General features: G+C 34.3%; 3 protein-coding genes across 4 annotated transcripts; 2 read left to right on the forward strand and 1 right to left on the reverse strand.

Moving 5' to 3' along the window:
- Positions 1-301: 301 nt before the first annotated feature.
- LOC103500749 (uncharacterized) lies at positions 302-5,742 on the forward strand. Its single transcript, XM_008464156.3, has 10 exons — positions 302-820; positions 985-1,227; positions 1,736-1,897; positions 2,596-2,705; positions 3,652-3,760; positions 4,347-4,502; positions 4,584-4,699; positions 4,773-4,939; positions 5,157-5,287; positions 5,367-5,742. The coding sequence occupies exons 1-10, from the start codon at positions 455-457 to the stop codon at positions 5,493-5,495; spliced, it is 1,689 nt and encodes a 562-aa protein (XP_008462378.2). The 5' UTR covers positions 302-454; the 3' UTR covers positions 5,496-5,742.
- Positions 5,743-6,015: 273 nt separating this feature from the next.
- Positions 6,016-10,787, reverse strand: LOC103500750 (protein HEADING DATE 3B). Of its 2 annotated transcripts, none has more exons than XM_008464159.3 (5): positions 10,250-10,787; positions 9,163-9,759; positions 8,037-8,815; positions 7,316-7,367; positions 6,016-7,234 (listed from the first exon to the last, which is right to left on the reverse strand). In XM_008464159.3, the coding sequence occupies exons 2-5, from the start codon at positions 9,376-9,378 to the stop codon at positions 6,197-6,199; spliced, it is 2,085 nt and encodes a 694-aa protein (XP_008462381.2). In that variant the 5' UTR covers positions 9,379-9,759; positions 10,250-10,787; the 3' UTR covers positions 6,016-6,196. The 2 variants fall into 2 exon arrangements, with proteins under 2 accessions (XP_008462381.2, XP_008462382.2); XM_008464160.3 differs by having other exon boundaries at positions 9,163-9,454; positions 10,250-10,784.
- A 6,821-nt stretch (positions 10,788-17,608) lies between these two features.
- On the forward strand, positions 17,609-19,535 carry LOC103500751 (transcription factor bHLH87). The gene is made up of 3 exons (XM_008464161.2): positions 17,609-17,729; positions 17,985-18,082; positions 18,193-19,535. Exon 3 carries the CDS (start codon positions 18,208-18,210, stop codon positions 19,387-19,389), a length of 1,182 nt encoding a protein of 393 aa, XP_008462383.1. The 5' UTR covers positions 17,609-17,729; positions 17,985-18,082; positions 18,193-18,207; the 3' UTR covers positions 19,390-19,535.
- The last annotated feature ends 3,460 nt before the right edge of the window (positions 19,536-22,995 follow it).

Genomic DNA, 22,995 nt, shown 5'->3' on the forward strand with positions numbered 1-22,995 from the left:
GAACCATAACACACAGATAAATTAGGATCGTATACCTCATTTTCGGTATAAAATTATATAAGATTTTTAGTCCAAGCTTAATTTTGAAACATTTACAAACAAGGTGAGCATCGGTTGGTCGGAAATGATTTTTGGACCAAACCTATAATGAGTATAATAAAATTTTATGCAGATGGGTCAGTTTTGATCGATTTAAGTCCTTAAAATGAGGTGATTTGAACTTTTACCAAACCGAAGCGGTTTAAATCTTATGTTATGACTGACTTATATTCAATTGGTGAACTCAATTTTTGGGTAAATTAAGTTGAAGTTGGGATAACATTTGTTTGCTACAAAATCACCACATGTGGGATATAGCTATAGCCTGTACACACACATTCACTAAATCCTCCATTGGCAGCTCCGGAGCTCACTGACGGCACCGTTGAGCTCGAGCCCAACTACGGCTGCCGGAATGGCGTCCATTCCCAGCCATGGTCTTAGACACGTCTCCACCGCAAGGTGCTCCTTTCAGTTCCACTTTCACAAGTTCCGCAGCTCAACTTCACTTGCTGCCTCTCTTTCATCCACTACTTCACATGATGATTCTCAACGAGCCGAGCAGCACGACCCCCCGAGTTCCAGTGGATTCAGCTCAAAGTCGCAGTCCTATTTCCCCAAACGAGGCCAAACCCTGGAATTGGTTTGCGAATCGTTGGCATTTAAGGGAAAGGGTCTGTGTAAGGTTTCTGATACTGGGTTTGTTGTCATGTGTGATCGAGTTCTCCCTGGCGAGCGATTTGTTGGGCGAGTTACTCGAAGAAAAGGGAACTATGCTGAGGTCAGCTTCATATTATTTCTCTTGGGTAGAAGGAGATGGAGGATTAATTTGAGTAACGACTTTCATCTGTTTGAATATAGATTATATACCAAGTTCTAGAAAATGTATTCGCTTTGAGATGTCTTACTGGTCTTATTTTTTCATTTGTCGTTGTTTATCTGTAGGTGGCTAAGCTAGAGACATTGTCTCCTCCTTGGGATTTGGTTGATGCCCCTTGTGAGTATGCTTCTTACTGTGGAGGATGTAAAACACAAAATCTATCTTACGAAGCTCAGCTTAGATATAAGGAACAGCAAGTTCACGAGTTGTTGACTCATGTAGGAAAATTTTCTCAAAAAGAACTTGAATCCCATATTGTCATGAAACCTATTGTACCTTGCGAAATCCAGTTTCACTACAGGAATAAGGTTAGTAAGCAAGCTGTGGTTAATTTGGTTGCTTGCCTTCATTTTGATTGCATCTGTGGGTATCTTATGATTTACACGTGGCATGTGTATGTCTTCCACCGTGGAGCCTGTTTGAATGGAGATTGAATCATTTCTTAATCTTCTGAGAACTTTAGTCTTCTACATAAACAGATTAAAATTCTGTCATTGATTTCAGAAGTCAAGATCCTTGTTGCAGAATGATATACGAATACTATTACTTTCCAAATATGAGGAACTTAAACTATTTAATTGTTCACCCCAGTGTCCTACTCGGTGAAACAAGGACAAGGGCATACCAGACTGCATTGTATTGTCTTTTATACTAATTCTAATGATTTACGGAACTTCTACCTGTAGTTCTGTACTCCATGTTGATCTGTTTGTTTAGTCTAGTATGTCAATGGTCCCCCCCCCCCCCCCCCCCCCCCCCCCCAAAAAAAAAAAAAAAAAAAAAAAAGTAACTGAGGTAGTATTTCCATATCTGCAGATGGAATTCTCATTTGGTTCTAAAAGATGGGTGCCAAAGGATGCATTGAAAGAAGAACAGGAAGGTGATGAGATTAATGCTCTGGGACTGCATGCACCTGGATTTTTTGATAAGGTTCTAAATGTTGACAAATGTTTATTGCAAAGTGGACCTGCCAATCAGGTATTCAACATTAAGTACATAATCTTGGTTGTGGGATCAATTCACAAACACATTGCGTTCACATGTTGCAAATGAATGGATACATGAAATGAAAAGTAATTGGGCTCATGTTACCATAAAATAATAATAACAACAATAATAATTAAACAGAGAAAGAGTACATAGATATAACACCTGCAAGTTATTATTTGATTTCAGTGTTCTTGTGGTGCATAATTGAGAAATTGGTGTTTACCGAATCTTTCACTTTATGGATGCAAACAATTCCCAAAGTAATTCCTATGATGGTTTTGACATCCGCCTGCTTCTTGCAAGACTGAAGGATATTGCACTCTCTACTAAGTGTGTTCTAGTAGAGTTTTATGCCAACATGTTCTGTCTCCGGCAGTAAAAAAAAAAAAAAAAAAAAGAAAAGCTATGCATTTAAATCGAGATTATTTAGGTGGTTCTTAAGATAAGAAACAGTTAGCCTGTTCTGTCTCAAACTGTTTTTCAGATGCAAAGTTCTTTAGCTAAACTAACTAAAACTTCTGCACCATCAAGATCACTTCCTTCGTATATTTTTCACAATTTTGAACTTTTTCCTTTTGGTTTGTACCAATGTCCGACTCTGAACTGATGTAAATTGTGGCTTCACACTAGATTGGCACTTGGAAATTACTCTAATGCTTCTTCATGGACTTGCTTTTTCCAAATAGGTTCTTGCATCCGTACAAGAATGTTGGAGGGATCCACCACTGGGTTTGTCTCCTTATGATGTACATTCTCACAAAGGATTCTTAAAGCATTTAATGCTAAGGACCGGAAGGTATTGATAAGAAAATACTTTTTTTTTTGTTTCCTATCAGTATATATGTGTCTCTTTATATTCTGGTATCTAAATTGGTTAGGTTCTCATTCATGCTTGCACTTGTAGATGTCAAACATGTCATTAACATGAGAAAAATCTATCTTGCTTAGACTCCAAGAGAATATCATTACATCTGTCCCTATAGCCTATATGCTTTAGTTGAAGAATGCTTTAAGCAGAAAAAGAAGTAGAAGTTGTCTCTGTATGAGATGGAACTATGAGTGCGTTAGGATCCCAACCTAACAAAAGATACTCAAGAACACACAAACAACTCGAGAACAATCAAATATGAAAAATATATTGCAATATATGCTATACTATCAAAGAACAAGTAACAATGTAACCCCTAGCCTTTTGAGAGGGCTAGTCTCTACCAAATTCCCTCACAAGGAAATAACCACAAAATTCTTCACCCTTCTCTCCCAACCCCCCTCCTTCTATTTATAACTAAAATTCCTCACAAACTTAATTTCTATTAAAAAACAAACTTAATATGTCATTATCCATATGCCCCTTCTAAACACTCCACTAATATTCTCCTAATACTCCTATTAATTTTATAACTAGGGGCCTTACAGAGTACTGGTAGAATTGTCGCCTGATGCCATGTTCCTTATTTGCTTTTGTTTTTTGTTCTCTGGTTGGACATTTTTTTTTCAGAAAACAATTATCACCCTTTTGTATTCAATCAGTTTTCTCAATTAGATTTGATTCTTCGTTAAGGGAAAAGTAGTCAAGGAAAGATTCACATGATAGCTTTTACTGTTAACATTTTTGCATCTTTTACCATACCTGTGATGAACACTGTTATTTTTGTCCTAATCAGTTCTAGGATACCCTAACCATTTTCAACGGGAGAAAAATAATGAATTTGTATATTCAATCTCCTCTTATTGTCTGCCAGGGATGTAAAGACCGGTTTGCCTGAGCTTATGGTTAACTTTGTGACTTCATCCTACAAGCCTGAGCTGCTGATGCCCCTAGTTGAGAAAATTTCAGATATTCCCGAAGTGGTTAGTGCGAAAATACTTTACAACAAATAAGAGACGTGACCTTATGAAATTCCTCTTCAGATGTTAGCTTGACTCATGTATTGTATTTTACTGTGTTTGGTTTGTTTGACTGTTCCGAAAGCATCTTAAGATTGTTTTGATGATAATTGACTATAGGTTGGCCTTGACATACATAATCTTAAGTTGCTTCTATGGGTAGTATACTTTCTAGTGGCTTATGTGGGAAACATTTTTGCTTCTATCTTTGCTACCATTATTCTCTTTACGAGGGTGAAATTTCTTGCATAATAAATCTAAGCAGAGATTTCTATTGTTAACTTGTTACTGATGTTTCTAAAAGCTACATGACATCTTCTTATCCTTAAAAAGCGCTACATGGCATCAGAAAATTCCCTGCTTCATGAAATTATAGCGCTCAACTACCCTTTTGAATATTGGCGAAGTTTATTTTACACTAATTGCTAGTTGTTTCACTTTTTCTCAGCTGTTGCTAGTGTCATAGACATAAATTTAGATTGCCAATTTATCCAATCATGGATTTTCCCCCTTTCACTTGCTAACTTTTTGCATCCCATTATGACTGTAGGTTAGCGTTGTGAATAATATAAATTCCTCAGTTGGTAACACTTCTGTTGGAGAGGAAGAACATGTGTTGTATGGTAAATCCAGCATAAGAGAAAATCTACGAGGTCTAACATTCCAAATATCAGCGAATTCTTTCTTTCAAACAAACACTCATCAGGTAGACAGAAATTTATTTCATTGCCTGTCTCATCTTGATTATGACAATATTAACCGAGACACTGACCAAAATTTTGTTTAGGCAGAGGTTTTGTATAGACTGATTGAAGAGTGTGCTGGTCTTAAAGGAGATGGTTCTGAAATTGTTCTCGACTTGTTTTGTGGCACGGGCACTATTGGTCTTACACTTGCTAAAAGGTAACTTTGTTTTGATGGATTCTTTTATTGTGAGGACCTGTCTAACTCCATGCTTTGAACCTCTTGGTTTCAGGGCTAGACATGTTTATGGCTATGAAGTGGTTCCTCAGGCCATCAAAGATGCCTGTTTGAATGCCGAGCTAAACAGTATTTGTAATGCTACATTTGTACAAGGGGATCTGAATAAAATTGACCAAAATTTTGGCAACAATTTCCCCAAGCCTGATATCATCATTTCGGGTCAGACGCTTCATTTTCCTTTAGTTATTATTGTTATTTTTGTATCCTCAAGAGATCCTTTGCTATGGACCAGACAAGAAATTCTTGTTTGTATAGTTTTGACTTTGGAGTATCCAAAGTCGAGGAAGATTTACGTTTTTATATTAATGTTCTATCAATAGATACTCTGCTTTTGGTCTTTCATCTTTTCTTAACTACAAGTACATAAATGATGCAGATCCGAACCGTCCTGGTATGCACATGAAGTTGATTAAGTTTCTTCTCAAGATCAAGACACCGCGCATAGTTTATGTATCGTGCAATCCAGCAACTTGTGCTCGTGATCTTGATTATCTCTGCCATGGTGTGGTATGTCCGAGCTCATTTCTACTATGTAAAAAGTTCTTTTCCTAGTCAGTCATTTGAGCTATTGATATATTCTGCGCAGGTGGAGGAAGGCATAAAAGGTTGTTACACACTCAAGAGCCTACAGCCAGTAGACATGTTCCCCCACACTCCTCATATTGAATGTGTCTGCCTACTGGAACTCACACCTGATTCCCAAATGGGATCATAATTTTTACTCAAATTGGAGCTCCTACTTTCATCCATTCCCAATTAGTGAAGAGGGAGCTCTAAGAAATATGTCTTGGTATTTTCAGTCAAATTTTGTAGCTGAGCAAGTGAGGTGGTTTAGTGAGTTTGTAGTTGATACGGAATGTATAACTAATAAGTCATTAGTTAAAGCAGTCTATAATCTTCTTGTATTTTTTATATTAAAATTGGAACTACTGAAGGCTTATTAAAGCTACAATTTTATGTCACTTTGTTTTTCTTCTTCTACTTAACATGTTTGGTCTTTTCTTATTTCGAACTTCCGAGAAGTATATTACAAAACAAGACCATCTTAGGTTGGAGACTTTTGAAGTTTAAAAACTATGATAATTTTTTTGGTCGCAAGGCCCAAAAACTCAGGACCAAATAAAATAAAAGGTCGAGTTTAAAACTTCGCTCTCCTCAACATCACTCCAGAGTTTTTTTTCACAACACACAAAATTGGCAACCATCCCAAGAAAGAAAGAGTATGCTTTTATAACTTTCGGAAATCTATTCACATTTTCATTAGCCAGAAAAACGTGATTACAGACAAAATTTTCTAACATTTCAGTAAGAATATCTCAGATGGACTTCAACTACTCTGAGGAGCTCAAGTCCTCTGTTGTCAAGCAAAAGGGAGTGGGTAAAAGTAGATTTCTACAAATATAATTTTAAAATACATCATAGTTGGTTTCTTTCTTCCTGTATTAACTGAAATATCCTAGCTGCTGATTCAGTCGCAGATCTAGGATGGTGGGGAACAACCTTAATGGCCCTTGATTTGTTCTCATTCATTTCTGGATTTGGACTGGACTCCTCAACTGCTGGTGGTTCAGTAGGAAAAAGAGGAAGCACATCTCCATTACCTCTCTCAGAGGGGCTACTAGCTGTGCTCCCCAACAATTCACTTCCCTTTGATCCATGAACTTTCTGAACATTAAATGGCATCGAATGGCTTGTCTGGCTTGGCATTTCACACGAGTTTTCTTGATGTGTCAAGCAGTTGACATCCCCAGTTGATATTTGGTTTTCCTGTTCTTTTGACTTGAATTTACTATAAAGACTCACTTGATCTGGAACTGACCCCGACATGGATTTATTAGTTACTGGAATGCCATATGGTGAAAAGTACGCCTGGTTCATTGGAATCGAGCCAGGAAAATATCCAAATCCTTGATGGTGAGATGCAGGAACAGCATAAGCCGGAGGGTAAAAGTCTCTAGCTCCACTACCTATATTTAGGCTCATTGTTCCAAAGTTACCGTACATCGGTGTCATGAATTGGGGACTTGGAGGGCATGGCCCAGAATATGGTTTGTAAATAAGCCCTTCGGAAGGGGACATTACAGGAACCAACCATTGATTTCCTGGTGTAGGGTGGTTCAAGCACCAGGGATTCGATTTTGGGGCAGCAGCAGTGGGAGTTTGTGGCTGCACGTCTTTTACACGAACCTCATTGCTTGTTCGTTGAGCAAGTGCAAGTTTACTGTTGTCCTTGTTGAAAGAAGGAAAAGGAAGCTTAGCAAGAGAATTCTTATCTGCACATTTTCTGTTGAGAACGAGATTGGCCTGTTCATGATTCTCTTTCACCGTGGTGCTCGGAGACAGTTGTTGAGCATACTCAGTTAGCTTGTTCTTAACAGCAGAAAGAGTTGATGGTGGGTTGTCCAAATAGTCTTCAAGTAAGATGTGTGGTGATCCAGCAATGAGTTTTTGAACCTATGTTAAAATCAAGCAGTAACATTTAAACTATAGGACAATGACCAAAGTTCAAGTAATGACTGGAGCCAAATGATGTACCTCTATGAGTCTATGCAACTCAAACACCTGTACAGCAAAAATCCTTTGCTGACTGAAAATAGTTGGAAAAAAGAGAGACTAAGGGATCAGATAACGTATTCCGAGATCTCAAAGAAGATAACATTCGGATGAGAAGAATAAGCCAAATATACAAGGAATTGTAATCACAAAGGAATTCTTAAGACGTTTAACCAATTAAAGGATCATTTAATGGTAATGCTTGCAGTGCAAAGAGAATGTTAATTGATAAATGAACTCTTAAAAAAATACCAACAAAGATTAACAGTACATATCAGATCATATAAGGAGGTCATAATGGCATTTGCATCAATTGGACGATGTCATAACTGGTGAAGTAACTAAATTTTAAAACATCCCAATAAGTGAAAATCAATATTAATTGGAAAGGATGGCATTACAAGGGTTTGACTGAATACATAACCTCCTATTCTAACCATGTCAAATCACCAATGACCCAAAAGTTCAAACTAATGACTTATGGTAAATTTAGTGTTGATTTAGCTATATCAACACTTTGACAAATAGATTGCAAACTGAATTTACAGAGTCAACTCAAGAATTGGTAGGCTAACAGAAGTATAGTAGTGAGGGTATCAGACTAGTAGATGGCCTTTCTATATGAAGTTCAAGACAGGATACTACTTAGCAGCATAATATCTGCGATGTATCAACAAGGCTTAGGCAAAAAAAGAATACTCACTGAACAATCGCTTTTCTAGCTTTCCAGAACTGTTTTTCGCCAATCAACTCGACAACAACATCAGGGGAGATGTTTGGAGCTGAAGTTGAATCTACTAAGGAAGCATTGGGTTCCATGGACGAATTTTCCAAACCTCGAGCCCGGCTGCAACCCACCTTGTCTTGGACAGCTTCAGAGCTCTGCTCAGCCAAACCTTTTGGATATTCTCTCACATTTGCACCAAACAGTCTATTTGAAGTGCTGACTGAAGTCCAGCTTTCTTTAGCGATGGATGGATGGGGTAGCTTTTCCTTTTCAAAGTCCTTATACTTTGCCTCTAACAAAGGCTTGCCAGTGGCTGAAGGGATAAATGCAGACCTCTCCTCAGGATCCCGAGTAGTTTTGGTCAAATTTGGATTATCCTTGCCTTCCTGCCCCACGTATTTTCTAGAAATAAGATTTGTGACTGGTATATTTCCCTGTGGTTCACAAGCAACTCCAAGTTGTGCAGAAGAGCTCGTACTGGTGCTTGACATCCTTTCCCTATCAGAGGCAGGAATCCTGAACTCGTCGTCCTTGGAAGAAAAATTCTTGAGAATCGATACTTTATTCTTAGTGACTAAATTGGATGGAGGATTTGATGACAGTGATCTTGTTGCTACCAGACTTGTCTTTAGCAACTTTGCCTCGTTACTCTGCACAACTCCTCTAGAACTGTAAGAGTGAAGTTTCTCGGCCTGATGAGATTGTACAGAGCACTTGGCGGATGATGAGAAGATGCCCCTTTTTTGGCCAGCACACTGCAGAGCAAGAAAATTCATGCAATCAATAGCACAAAACGAATAAAGAACTAATGCACACGAGAAGACAAACACTCAAGCCATGTTTGCCTCCTAGAGAGGCAGTCTGTTCCAAAATGGCTTACACTGATTAAACTGTCCCTCATTTTCTATTATTGATTCTGAGTATTTTCATCAAACATAGTACTACGAAAATATGTTCAGTTTGAGTAACCACAAGGATAATCAAACGTAACTTTTCGTAGAAGAAAACATTGAGGTTGATACCCAGAAACCGAAAAAGTCGAGCACTAGTGTAGTGATAAACATGTGGGTTGTGAACAATTGAAGTAATCTATGTAGCTTACATGGCTCGGAGACGTCGGGGTAGCCGGAGTGCTGCTTGGAAGAGGAGTGGCTGAAGCTGATCCAGAGGAAAACCTTTGAGTAGGAATGGTGAGCTGCTCATATAGAGCCATTTTATTCCTTGGAGGGGCTCTTGGGCCTCCTTTCTCTGTGTCATTGACATGAAGCCTGGGGAACATCGGACTTAACAATTTTTCTTCATCCTTTCCCCCCCTCATCCTCTCACCAAAGTTCCAAATTAAACGAACTCACTAAACTCAAAATTCGCCAGAAGAACCCAATTCCATGATTTTTCTGTGTAAAACAAAGGGATTTTCATTTCAAAACACAGAAAACCCATTAATATCCTTCACCAGTTTGCAAGATTTCAAATACTTTTACAAGTAACACGATTGCAACCTTTTGAGGGAAGAAAATGTTAAAGATTCCACTTAATTTTAGAAAGCCCTTTCTTCATTTTGTTTTGAAAAACTATTTAAAACCAACCATCAAATCACAAAATTCTGCCAACCCAGAAAGAGAAAACATTAATTTTGGTGAGGGATTCACAATTGGCAGATACCCATCGTCAGCCCACCTCAAATGAACAAATCTTCTGGCTGAAATTCATGAAAAAACAGGAAGAACACATGAAAAAACAAGGAGAAAAGGAGAAAGAGAAACCAAACAATAAGTGGCATCACCCAAAAATCCAAACAGTAGAGAGAAAAGAAAAAGTTTAAAAACAATTTCTTTTAATAGCAAAAACTGAAGATTCGAGTTGACAACAAAAATGCAGACAACAGCCACAAAATCGAACACCCAAATGGAAAAAGTACAGAATTTGGCAACTAAGCAATCAAAGTAGCTGAAGAAGAATAGTTAAAGAAAAGGAAAATATCAGAAAGAAGTGCTGAAGGTAAGATAGAAACAACAACAAAGCAACAGACCATACAAGGAAACACAAGAAGGAGGCTAAAAAATAGAAAAGTCAGCAGTTAAATATAAGGGAGAAAAAAAAGGAGAAAAGGGGAAAGAATAGAAAGAAAAGACCTATTGGATAAAGAATATAAATTGGGAAAGATGGATTCTGTGAAAGAATAGGGTTACCTTGGATTTGCACTACTACAGAGGATCCCATCAACCCACAAGAAAGGGAAAAAAAAAAGTAAAAGGAGAGAAAGAGGAAGAATAAAAACAAAAAAAGAACTGAAAGTTCACAGTAATGTGGGAACCAGGTGGGAAATAGGATAGAATGAGAACTACTTTTAGGCAAAAGGGCCTAATCCCAGAAGCCAAAGAAGGGTGTTTCTCCAGTTTTTCATATCTGCCTGTGCCTCCACAACAAAGGCTAGTTGTCAGGATTCAATTGGATTGAAAGACCCAATTTTGAAAACATTTTTGATTGTGGGGTAGTCACTGAGTTTAGCACATGGAGAAGACTTTTGTCTACGTTGTTCATCTTTCAACCTCATATTTTTTGTTCCTTACAGAAAAAATTTGGCCAATCTCTTAACGAAAAATCCGTTAAAGATCGTCTTCAAAAGCTTGGAGTCAAAATTTTCTCTTTCTTTTTCCGGTTGTATTGATTCAACCAAAGGCAAAGGGGGAGACAGAATTTGGGGTCTGGATATTGTACGGTCTTGAATGGCTAATTTGACCACAAAGATCTCTCTTTTATTTTTTTTTTATATTTTTTAAAGAAAACACACAGAAAAATCTCTCCTTTTTTTTTCCTTTGATTTCTGTGTGAATCAGTACTATAATCACACGTGATCCGATTCATTACGTGGGCAAACCAAAGCCATTAAAAACTTCTTTATTTATATATATTTTTTCAATTTTTTCCAAAGAAGGAAAAAAAAAAAAAGGTTGGTTTCTTTTTTGCTCAACTCCATCCATCCGACACGCTTACGTTGTCGGGCGACTCGCCATCAGCCGGTACGACAAGTCGTTCTATGCTCAGGAATTTTCAACAAAATTGGGCCTACCCTTTATTTTAACTAGCCCATTTCTGAAGCCCAAAGGCCTATTGAGCTCTGAGACTTCTACATTTGGGCGGTTAAGAGAAAAACCCATAGGCCCATGTCAACGTCCTACGGCAAAGGCCCAAGAGGAAGAATCAATGTTATTATGAATATACATCTAAAAGTTGTCTCAAATGTGTTGTAACTTTTAATTTGTCTATTCACGCTAAGAAGTATCTAATAAGTTATAACTTTTTGGTTCCTTTTTAAATATGTATGATTAATCCATATAGAATCTAACGTTTAAGAGTCTTAATAGATTATATATTAGACACAAACATTGAAAATTTATGCACCTTTTGTACATATTTTTAAAGCTAATGGACATTGGAACAAACACTTACTATATTGGTGAGAAGGTTAGATTTCGACAAAATAGTAGACCATAAGCTATCTCACGTCGAAAAAAGTTCTAAAAAATTATGGGCTCTAATTGCTATTAAAAAAAAATAAGTTCCCTTTGGTTTAAAATTATCCCAGTTTATAGACACTTTAAATTTAAGTGTGTTAACTCTAATTAAATTCTTTCTGCATATATATATATTTGCTGATTTAAGAGTGAGAATAAATGATCCAAATAATATAAAAATTTTGGAAAGTATGCTCTTATGATTAAGATAGAGAGATAAAATTATTTTGTTGGATCGTAGCAAATGTTCACCCATAATGAGTTTTCTTTCTAGTTGATTGTAGGTTTTCTTCTCGAAAATGAATGCAACTAAAGTTTCTACATTGGCCAATAAAGGAAGAGAAAAATGTTGACTATAGGTGAAGTATATATAACAACTTGATTGGTATGGTTTGTTTTGGCAAACCCAAAAAACAAAGCAACGAATGTTTATGTTCAAAACTTTATAATATCATACCATATGAAGATATTTGAAGGATTATTATTCTTCAGAGTTGATATCGGAAGTCATATTCTAAACTTAGTTGTGCAAGATGTTTCTTCTTGATGACATAATCGGATTGATTGTGATTGTAGTTAATAGGGTTATTAGATATAGAGGCATCTTCTAAAACGATGGAGATGCTAAGAAATAACGTAGTTTTATGGAAATGCAACTAAAGTCATAGGTTGACGACACAAACGACGATCAAGGAAGAACGTACGTACAACTTCATCTAGACGAAACAAACATTTTGGGTAAAAAAGAAAAGAAAGAGAGGATAACTCATGGGGTAGTAGAGAGAATAAATATGAATGTGATGATTTGATGAGGTTGGGTTGTGGGTAAACAAAAACATAAAAGAAAGAGAAAAGGAAAATGAGATAATATATTTGTTTGTTAAGAGAAGAGGGAGAAGGAAGAGTACAATATTGGAAGGGGAAGAGGACAAGAAAGAAAATGACGAAAAGGAAAACAAAGATAATGTTAATTTAAGGAGAGAAAAAAGAAAAAAAAAAGACAGATTGGAATTTTAGCAAAGGAAGAAAGAGAAGGGGAAGGGGAAGGGGGAGGGGGTGGGGGTGGGGAAGGCTTCGCTGTTACGATTTTCCACGTGAGACAAGTTTATCAGGAGGGGATCCAATGAGAGGAGGCCACGTGTGAAAGGATGGTTGCGTTCACGTGTGAGCCGTAATAATGGAATTGACAAGGATATGTTGTGGGGACCAATTGGAAAATCTTTTCTAAAAAAAAAATTAAAAAAAAAAGAAAAGAGAGAGGCAAAATGCAATGTAACGGAATTAAGGGCCTTGATTTCCCTCTTTTTTACAACATAATTGATGCATGGACGGTCGGATTTGCAGGAGGACTGAGGAGATAAAATGGACCCGAAATTCATATTACAAAAGAAACAATCCCATTTCACTCTCGGTCCCATTATATTTTTATTTTTATTCTACTTTAAACCCAAATGTACTTTCTCTACTTTCCTTTTTCTTCTCTCTCTCTCTCTCTTTTAGTTCTATCAATTTTCAATTTTACCTACCCGCTTGTATTCAGGGTAAAGAGCTACATAGGAACGAGTAGAAAGTCTAAAAATGAGCACGTAATGTGTAAAATTTATATCTTTAAGTAGTAGAATCCACAAACTTATTGGATCGCACTGAAGTTCGTAAAACCCTAATTTTCAATTCCGTACTTCTAAATTCTTAAAGTGTGCAATGGTTCGTATAGTTTAAGTTTTCAACTTTTTTTACTTAAAACATGACCATACTTTTAAAGAAAATGATTTTTTTTTTTTTAATTTTATGAATTTAATAAAGTATCAAATATCATTAGAATTGACTATAAATAAAAATAAAACTAGCTTTCTAATATATATTTTCTCTAAGTTTAAATACATACTAATCACAAAACTTTAAAAGTTGATCAAACGTTTTAAACGTTTAGTTCAATAATCAAAGAGATAGAGTATTGAATTGCGAATTTTAGTATTTTATTCCTAAGCTAATACTTAAATTAGCCTTCTAAACTGCTTTAAATTACATCATAATTGAATTTGACGTGATCAAAATTTCAAATAATTTTATCATTTTCTTTTCTAAAATATTTTAATATTTTATTGAATCAAATATTAAATATATAAAATATACCAATTGGATTTTCAATTTTAACATTTCAAATCTCAAATAAATAAATCTCATTCTCAATAAACTCACTCTAAATTTTAATTTCCATAGTTAGATGAATAAATTTTCATGTATTGATGAATTCATTTATTTATTTTAACAATTAGAGAATGCTTCATTTTTGTATTTAAACTACTATGTCAATTGTCATGTTACCTGTTTAGGCAAAGATGTGACAAAGTGTTTTTTTTTTTTTTTCCTTTCCTTTTCCAATTTTTCAATAAAGACAAAGAAAAAGGCAACAATTTAGAACCTTCTTTTGTTTTCTAAATCCTACAATACATAACCTTTTTTTAGTTAAAAGAAAATTGTACTATAGTTTTCAATTATATTGTTCTTTTTAGAGATGTGATTTGATAGTTTCTAAAGATTGAAATTATTGTACTAATTTGGACTATACTCCACATTAGAAAGCAAAGAAAATAAAAAATTCTTTTGAGGGTATTTGAGTAATTATCACAATATGCCTCCCCCTAGCTTCTATTTTATTAAACTCAATCTCCATATTTGTAACATACTTCTACTCGTAAGAATTAATTCCTTCCTAACTCATTTCATCAAATTCCAAAAATTTCCCGATTTTTTTTCTTCTATTTTAAAAAAACATAGTTACCAAATTGAAATCTTTCACACCCGACTACTTGTTTTTACACCACAACAACAAGTGGGTGCGAGGATTCGAACATTCATCATTGAACAAAGATGTATGCTATTTTGATAAATTATGTAAACAAATTTGACCTATATTATTAAAATATATATACATAAAATTGAATAGATGTCATCTTCACACATTAATATAAATGTAAGATAATATAATAATAGAGAAGTAGCATTTAATGGGAGAGGAAATTCATGAATATTAATAATACATTCAATTACATTGCTACACCACATATAATTAACAAGCTGATATAAAAAGATTGAAATTCACTCTAGAATAAATATGAACAAACTATATGCTCTAAAATAATAGAAAATTGAGAAATTATTTTATGTTGAAAGAAAGAAGAAAGAGAAAAAAAGAATTAAAATATTGAGAAATGGGTAAGCCATGATCCGAAGTTTGAGACAAGTTGCGGGGAGAAAATGTTAGAGATGAGACAGTACATGATGTCTTAGTTATACCAAGATAACATTTGTCCACTTTCTAACCCCATTAACATATATATATATACAATCACTTTCATATTCTCTCACCCTGCATTATCATTTTTAACCTTATAATCTTACTATTTCCATTTCATATATATATATATACTTCTATCTGCTTTTTCAATATTTTAATGTTACTTACTTACTGCTTACCTTTTTCATGTTGGATCAAAATTATTATTGGAACTTGTGTAACATTGAGTTTGGTGGTCTACTTCATACTCGTGAGACATATTCAAACTCAAACTAATAGAGAAACTATGGATAGGAACTTGAAATGTAGAATTGGGACCTAAGTTCTACCTTGTTTATAGCTAACGGAAACATGTATAGCTCAAATGGTTGGTCGTTGCCAAACTACTCATTCAAACTCAAACTTCCAACTTTGAGTTCAAACTATATGATTATTATTGAAACCCAAAACATAGAAATGAGTCTAGAATACTTACGACGCACCACGTTTTATGGTTAACTCAAACATAATTAACTTGGTTTTAACTCAACAACCATCCTTCAAACTCAAACTTTTTGAATCCAAGCGCCTAGAAACTATATATAACTGAATTTGAAATAGAAATGGAGACTTGTATATATGCCATCACATTCTTCACATCCTACATTGTTTAAGTGGGTTAACTACTCGTAAACTACTGGTTCAAACTCAAACTAATTTATTAACTCCAAAGGTGATGGAAACAAGGAAGCAATCATGTTGAGTTTGATTTTTGATGTATTTTACAATTTTTCTCACTGTCATATATCAGCTGGTGCAAGAAAATTTGGGGGGGTATGAAGAAAAACATGAGAGTTGACAAATAACAAAGAGATGTTTCATCAAAACATAGCCTATTTAATGACCTCACTGATTATGGGGAGCATGTGGGTGCTCAGCTCACAAGTCAGAGACCAAGTCTCTCTCTCTCTCTATTATGTAAGCAGTTATTAGAACCAGGAAGGATGAGAAGAAAATTTTCATTTTTATATGCAACTTGTTTATTTATTATGCTCTCTCAAATCTAATTCTTCCTAGCTGCCCCTATATGTATTAACCTTACTCTAATTTTGGTAGATATGATCTTCATTTCTTTTATTTTAATTTAACCAAAATCATCCCTAATATACCTTAAAATTGCCTTTAGTTTGTTATTTGACATTTCGTCGTGATGTTTGAGAGTAACACTTTCGAAACCTAAAAGTTTTAATCTATATTTATATTGTTTACGATTTTGACCTTAAGATTTAGACGAAGAGTTGTATACAATCAAATTCTTTAAACTTCTAGAAACGACATATGAAACCTAAAATTATCGATGATTAATTTTATAACAATCATTTTGGAAAAATGATATAACACTGTTCTGATGGTTCTGTTTTTGCTATATATACAATGTTTCTAAATTGAACTCTTGCATCATTACACAGTTAGATGTTTTTGGTACATCAACATTTATAAAAGCTAAGGCCAAGGCCATTATGATGCTATTGACAATTCCAAAAGAAAAGGAAAGAGGAACAAATAATAAAAATAAAAAAACAATATACATCAGGAATCACTATTACACTTATCCTTTTATTTCTTTTTTTTCCCTCTTGGGTCAATTCTAGATTCATCTAATTTGTTTCTATTTCAGAGATAAACCAGATAAGGTATGGATAAATAGATAAGGATCCCTTTCCAGTTTGTTTCTTGTTGTTTTTTTTTTTTAAAAACATACAAAACTCATTCTTTGATGTTTTGTTTCGATACTAATCTCTTAAAATTCTGTTGTTTGTCTTCAATAATTAAGGAATCATTAGTGTGAGTTTTGCAAAGGGAGAAAAGGTAAAGCCTATATGATTAAAGCTATGATTAATAGGAAAAGTTTTCATTGTTTGAAAAAGATGCTTTTTTCTTTTTTTGGTCTGTCAAAATGACAGTTTTTACAGAATGCTAAGCCTTTTTAGTGCGCATGGTATTGGTATTGGTATTGGTATTGGTATGGTATATATATATATTAGCAACCAAAAAGGAGGGTCGGGTCAGAACTAGAGATGAGCTCTCCCCACTTGAATAAACTACTAAAATAAAATATTAAAAAAATGGGAAAAGTTTTTCATTTTTCAACAAAGTTTTGATACCAACTGATATGAAAACCAATAGGAGAATTAAGAATCCTTCTGCTCATAATTATTTGGATCAGTAACTAAGAAGAAGAAGAGTGAGGTTAGGAGAATTAGTTCTTCTTTCTTTAAGATTTGAGCACTAATGAATGATATTTGAATGCTCTAGATCAAGTATTTCAAATGGATTCTGAACGAAACGTAAATTATTAAGAGAAAGTATAAATAATAATTTTGAGTCCCTGTTGTTTGGTATCATCTCCCCAACTTGAATAAACTACAAAAATAAAATATTAAAGAAATGGGGAAATCTTCATTTTCCAACATAGTTTTGATTCAAAAATGCATCACTGAAATCTCATTCTTCCCAATTTGCAGAAATATATACAGAGACATAGTGTTTTTATTTTATAAGAAAAAGGAAATCCCCCCACCAAACTGACAAAAGAAAAGCTTATCTTTTTCAAACGCATTATATTTCTGTCAACTGTTTAGTTATATATATATATATTTATGTATTATTATTATTTTTTTAAAATTTTCTTCCCTTGTGCTCATTGTTTTACATCTTCAAAGTACAATTACCAACATTTTGTTGCATTATATAGCCTTTGCCTTTGGACATTTTTCTTTCCATTTCCATTCCCATCCCATCTATAAAAACCAAACCTTTCTTCTGTTTACCAGAATTTAACGTTGAATAATTTCTATCTCTATTGCCATTTCACAGGTACAACAACATAACATAACAACCTTTTCTTCTTCTTCTTCTTCTTATTGCTTTTCACTCAGTTTCTTGTTTTATACGTTTCCTCTTTGCATGAATGTTTGGACTTTCTCTTTTGGAGTTTCTATTTCCTTTTCCAATGGTTGACAATTATTAGTAGCCAAAAAACTGACATAAGCAAATGCGCATTTTCATCCTCTTCTCTCAGTTTCCTCATCATTTTCCAAATTAAGAAAGATTTTGTTAATGTCCTGACAGAATGTACAAAGGGGGTTTAAATACTTGAAGGAAACTTTGCATCTTTTCTCCCCTTATTCAAACAAGATCGGTTTTTTTGGGTTTTCGTCATCGCTTCGGTAAGTTTCTTGAATTCTCTTATCATTTAGCTTTATTGAAACAGGAAATGAAGAACCGAGAAATGGAGTGAGTTAAGTTAACAAAGTTTTGTTGTGTTTTTATATTTCAGGGATTTGAATTGGTAATGGATCATCTGAACTGGAATGGATATGGATCGAGAGTTGCGAAGAAGACAACGGCGTCAACAACGTCTTCCTCGTCGTTTTGGAGTAATTACCAACAAGGAGTTGAAGAAAGGTTCATGATATCAAGCTCAAATAATTCCAACTTCTTCAACTCAGTTCAAGATTTCCCAATTAAAGTAGCTGAAAATTCTTCAACTCCGGTTTTAAAAACAGAGGACCCTTTGGTTATGAGCCCTCCATTGACAAGCTTTACAACATCTAGCAACATGGATGTTGTTGGATTTTTATCACAGCTTGACCACGGCTCCAACGGAGATAAATCGGCGACAGTAACAACGTGCTCTCTGGAGTCGTTAGACTGTTTGCTTTCAGCTACAAACAGCAACACAGACACATCAGTTGAAGATGATGGATCAGTTTCAATGATGTTAACAGATTACACCAATTTATGGAACTTTGGAGGCAATGCAGCAGTATCTTCAAAAGAATCTGAAAAGAATGGTTCAAATTCTACAAAGAGAAGCCATGAACAAACTCAATTCAAAGCTGCAGATTACTCTATTTTCTCAAATAACATCATAAATCTATCTGATTCCACTTCAGACAGTGGAGGTTTTAGGATCATAACAGATCATAATCTACCAAAACAGAAGAAACCCAGATCAGAGAAGCCACCAAGTTCATCAAACATCAATTTTCAACAATCATGTTCATCAGGATCTTCTTGTATTGATCAAGAACCGGATCCAGAAGCCATTGCACAAATGAAAGAGATGATCTACAGAGCAGCAGCTTTCAGGCCTGTGAATTTGGGGTTAGAAATGATAGAAAAGCCTAAAAGGAAGAATGTGAGAATTTCAACAGATCCACAGACTGTAGCAGCAAGACAAAGGAGAGAAAGAATCAGCGAGAGAATTAGGGTTTTGCAAAGGCTTGTTCCAGGTGGAAGCAAAATGGATACAGCATCAATGCTTGATGAAGCTGCAAATTATCTAAAGTTCTTGAAATCTCAGATCAAAGCTTTAGAGAATCTTGGGCAAAAGCTTGAGTCTTTGAATTGTCCTCCAACTAGCATAGCTTTCTCTTTCAACCCATCTTTTCCCATACAAACATCATCCTCTCATAATAATTTCACACTCCTAAATCCCAACCATCTTATTAACCAATATCCTCAAAACTAATCTTTCTTCCTTAAAAAACTGTCCTCAAGATTACTCAACTTTTGATCAACTGATGTAGCTCAAATTTATTGGTTCATGTTTCAATCTTCAATGTATTTCTCTCTTTTTTACTCAACATAGATCAATAAATTTAAATTCAAAACCAATCATCATGAAATCATATCGATCCCTAATAAACTCAAAACCTTGAACCATTTGATACTTTAATACTCTTTCTTTACCTATGAAATTGAAAATGTATAAAAGGTTCAACATATAGAAATCAATACTAGGGAAAGAAAAAGTGATATTTTACCGGTTTAAAGCTATGATACCATGTTAAATCATCAATGACAACTATTCTAATGGTTGAACAGAGGGATCCAAACTAAAAGAATCTCGTTTTTCTACAAAGTACAATTTAGGAAGCTATAATACAAAGTTCCAAACATATCAGGTAATGAACATGATCCCATTATGCTGCAATATATAACAGAAAACTGGCTGAATTTGGAGATCATCAATAGAAATGAAAGAGCTTTTTTCTTTTTGTTCTTGGAATTACAATAATAATTGGATTTCTTTTCTAATGATGATTGATTGATAATGAGACTTTAGCTTTTTGTATGTAGCAGGGGAAAAAGCTTAGTAATAATAACAGTATGATTAAGATGAAAGAGGAGTTAGAAAGTGAATGTTACTTTTGAAACTTTGGTCTTTGTAATTGAAAAAGAATCAAACTTTTTCTTGGAGAAGAACTCACTTTTCTAATTAAAAATTCTGATGTATCATTCATTTTTGCCCTCATATAATTTTAATTTTTTTTTACTGTAATTACCAATGCTTTTGAAACATTCTCTTTGGAAATATGAGCCAAAGTCAGTGGTGTGGTCTCCTTGATTCAATCCAAAGCGTGCTCTTGGGAATCACTCCAAATTTATTGCTAAGCACATGCTTTATGCTTCTTTTTTGGCTTGGTATTAAATCTATCTCCCTCTCTCTTGGCACTATATTAAGTAGATATTTTTGTTTAGCTATGTCTTATGTTCTCCAACTTAGCATAGAATCTGGTTTTTCACTTTTAAAATAATAATACTATGTAGCTTTGATTAAATAAACCATATATCAGTTCTTCCAAAAAGAACCCTCGTTTATATTATACTTCAAATTAGCATATCATATGATCATATATACTATTGTGGATGCATGTGCAATATGATGTATTGCTACAATTATTTAACGGTTGGATTTGAGGTGTGTTTTTGCAAGATATTTGACAAGTTAAGCTAAGATTTGTTTATAGTATCTACATTTCAGCTAAGGTAACAGGCGATTTGTAGTTTTACAATTGCATAATATTGTGTGATTTTGATTAAGTAACCCAACCTTTTAATTATATGTACTATGATAGAAACATTGATGGACAAGGAAGCAAATAAGAAAGTTGATACATAGATTTACATATTCATTAACGATGTGTTAGATTCATGAGTTTGAGTGAGAAACTATTTTATTATTTCGAGAAAAAAATAAAAAATGAAAAGACGCATGCAAGTAAAGGTTCTATACTTTAGCAATTTGTTTAAAAAGCCTAATATGACATTCGAAAACAAAAGCTCAAATGGATGGCCTCTAATGATCTAATCAATACGAGACTTTAGTCGCACTTCTATTCCATCCATTTTTTTTCTTGTAATTGAAAAACGTTCCAATCAAAATACGGACCAAAACAACACCGGAAAAAAGACAAAAAGAAAAGAGAGAAACGGTTGGAGTTTGGAGTTTGATTGGGTGCAAATTGATGATGATGATGATGATAAACAACATGATGTCAAAGCAGAGAAATTTGAATTTGCCAAAAGTTAAGGGATGTTGAGTTGGAAGGAGTTAGAGGAAGCCTAAATTTGTGGGTTGAACATTGAAGCCCTATGGGGTTTGGTTCATGACATAAATGGAGGTAGTGATAATGTGGGTCACATCCCAAAGTAACAAACTTTAGAGGAGGGAAGAGAAAATGATCATATCAACAATAAATAAAATAAAATAATTAATTTAATTTGGGGCAATTTCAAATTTCAATTGGACTCTTATTTTGTAGGCTTTCCGACAGTTGACTTTGTCCAGCCAATGGAGACATCACATAAGGGTGTTGTTGAAGCAAAAGTGTAACACAAAAAATGGTCAAAACGAAAAACGTGTTAAGCTCTCATTGGAGTGTGTTGCGGTGGCCAATGCGGGGTGGTTTCGCTCATATCTCTTTTTATCTTTGTTTTCTTCTCCCCCCAAAAAAGGAGATTTAGAGGTCACTCTCTTAACCGTATACCTAAATAGCTGTATGGATGTAATACGTATAAGTCGTCTTACCATCTTTTTTCTTCAAATAATACCAAATTCTTTTAACTCCCTAACTTTCTAAAATGATAACCGTGACCTTCTAAGTAGGAACTGCTACATCGTTGACTAACACCACTCTTCTTCTGTATGAATTATGAACAAATGGTAATATTCACTATATATCTATATCACTATGTCAACAAAGTAATATCATTCTTCCTAATTTCATGTGTTAATCTCATGTTTAATGGAAATTATTCTTTTTAGAAGCTACTGTACATTTGCGTAGACATATTTATAAGAGATGGAAATGGGTTTAAAAGATATGGGTAAAAGAATTTTGTTTCAAAATTTTGGAAGGAAAGATAAAAGAAAGAACGTGCTGACCATTAAATGGATTGTTGTAAAACTAAGGGTGCTTGGAAGGGACGATGCATTCTTAATACCAAAGGTAACTGATTCTAAATTCCAACCTCTTATTAAAATGGATTGTGTGGTTTCTTTTTTCTCCAACGAAGATTTCTCTGCTTTTTCTTTTAGTCAAATTTACATTGGTTTTCTTTGTGGGGTGGCCGAGTAAATTTCACCAAAATGAAGAAGAAAAAGAAAGAGGCAACAAAGAATCGTTATAAAAGCAAGTCATTTATTTTTCTAAACTATTTCTTGTTTCTTCTCCATGTTGAAAAAAGAAATGGTTCGTTAAAATTAGTATTAATTGGAGAGAATAATTTTACAGATTTTGACGTTAAACCTCTGAACCACAGTTGAAAATCAATATTAATTGAAGAGGAAATAACTTTGCAGATGATTCTTTAATACCATGTTAAATTGCAGATTAACTCGAACATATTCCTCAAAAACTCAAACCTAAAAAGAAAGACGTTATTGAATAAGCCTTTTGCTTTTTCTTGATACCTAGGGAGTAGGAAGAAATTCAATAGCATTATTAGTTCTTTCTTCTCTTTGACAGTGCCATCTTTCCTTCATAGAGGCCAGATGACTCAGTTATTGATTTCTGATATTTGCTCGGAATAGAGAAAAAAGACTACAAGTAAAAAACACTTATCTGGTGGTGGCCTTGTGAGCTACCGCTTTGACATTTGGTTATTAAAAGTTAAAATATTTTTCCTCCCAATTTTCTACGACAGTTTTCGGTTTTTTTTTTTTAATAAAAGAGTTAAATTCTTAGTCAAATATAGAAGGTAAACATATTTCTCTTGGTTTTTGAAAACATGGGTAGAAAGTATATATTAAAGTAAGAAATTTAGAAGTAAAAGAGAAGTTTATAAGCTT

This window comes from Cucumis melo, chromosome 1 (genome assembly GCF_025177605.1).
Source record: "Cucumis melo cultivar AY chromosome 1, USDA_Cmelo_AY_1.0, whole genome shotgun sequence".
Taxonomy (NCBI): domain Eukaryota; kingdom Viridiplantae; phylum Streptophyta; class Magnoliopsida; order Cucurbitales; family Cucurbitaceae; genus Cucumis; species Cucumis melo.

Coding starts and splice junctions, on each gene's coding strand:
- LOC103500750 (XM_008464159.3), bottom strand. CDS start 9,378: ATGAGGGGGGGAAAGGATGAAGAAAAATTGTTAAGTCCGATGTTCCCC. Junction 8,816..9,162: donor CCCCGACGTCTCCGAGCCAT/GTAAGCTACATA, acceptor CTTGCTCTGCAG/TGTGCTGGCCAAAAAAGGGG. Junction 7,235..7,315: donor AGTTGCATAGACTCATAGAG/GTACATCATTTG, acceptor ATTTTAACATAG/GTTCAAAAACTCATTGCTGG.
- LOC103500749 (XM_008464156.3), top strand. CDS start 455: ATGGCGTCCATTCCCAGCCATGGTCTTAGACACGTCTCCACCGCAAGG. Junction 821..984: donor GAAAAGGGAACTATGCTGAG/GTCAGCTTCATA, acceptor GTTTATCTGTAG/GTGGCTAAGCTAGAGACATT. Junction 2,706..3,651: donor TTAATGCTAAGGACCGGAAG/GTATTGATAAGA, acceptor ATTGTCTGCCAG/GGATGTAAAGACCGGTTTGC.
- LOC103500751 (XM_008464161.2), top strand. CDS start 18,208: ATGGATCATCTGAACTGGAATGGATATGGATCGAGAGTTGCGAAGAAG.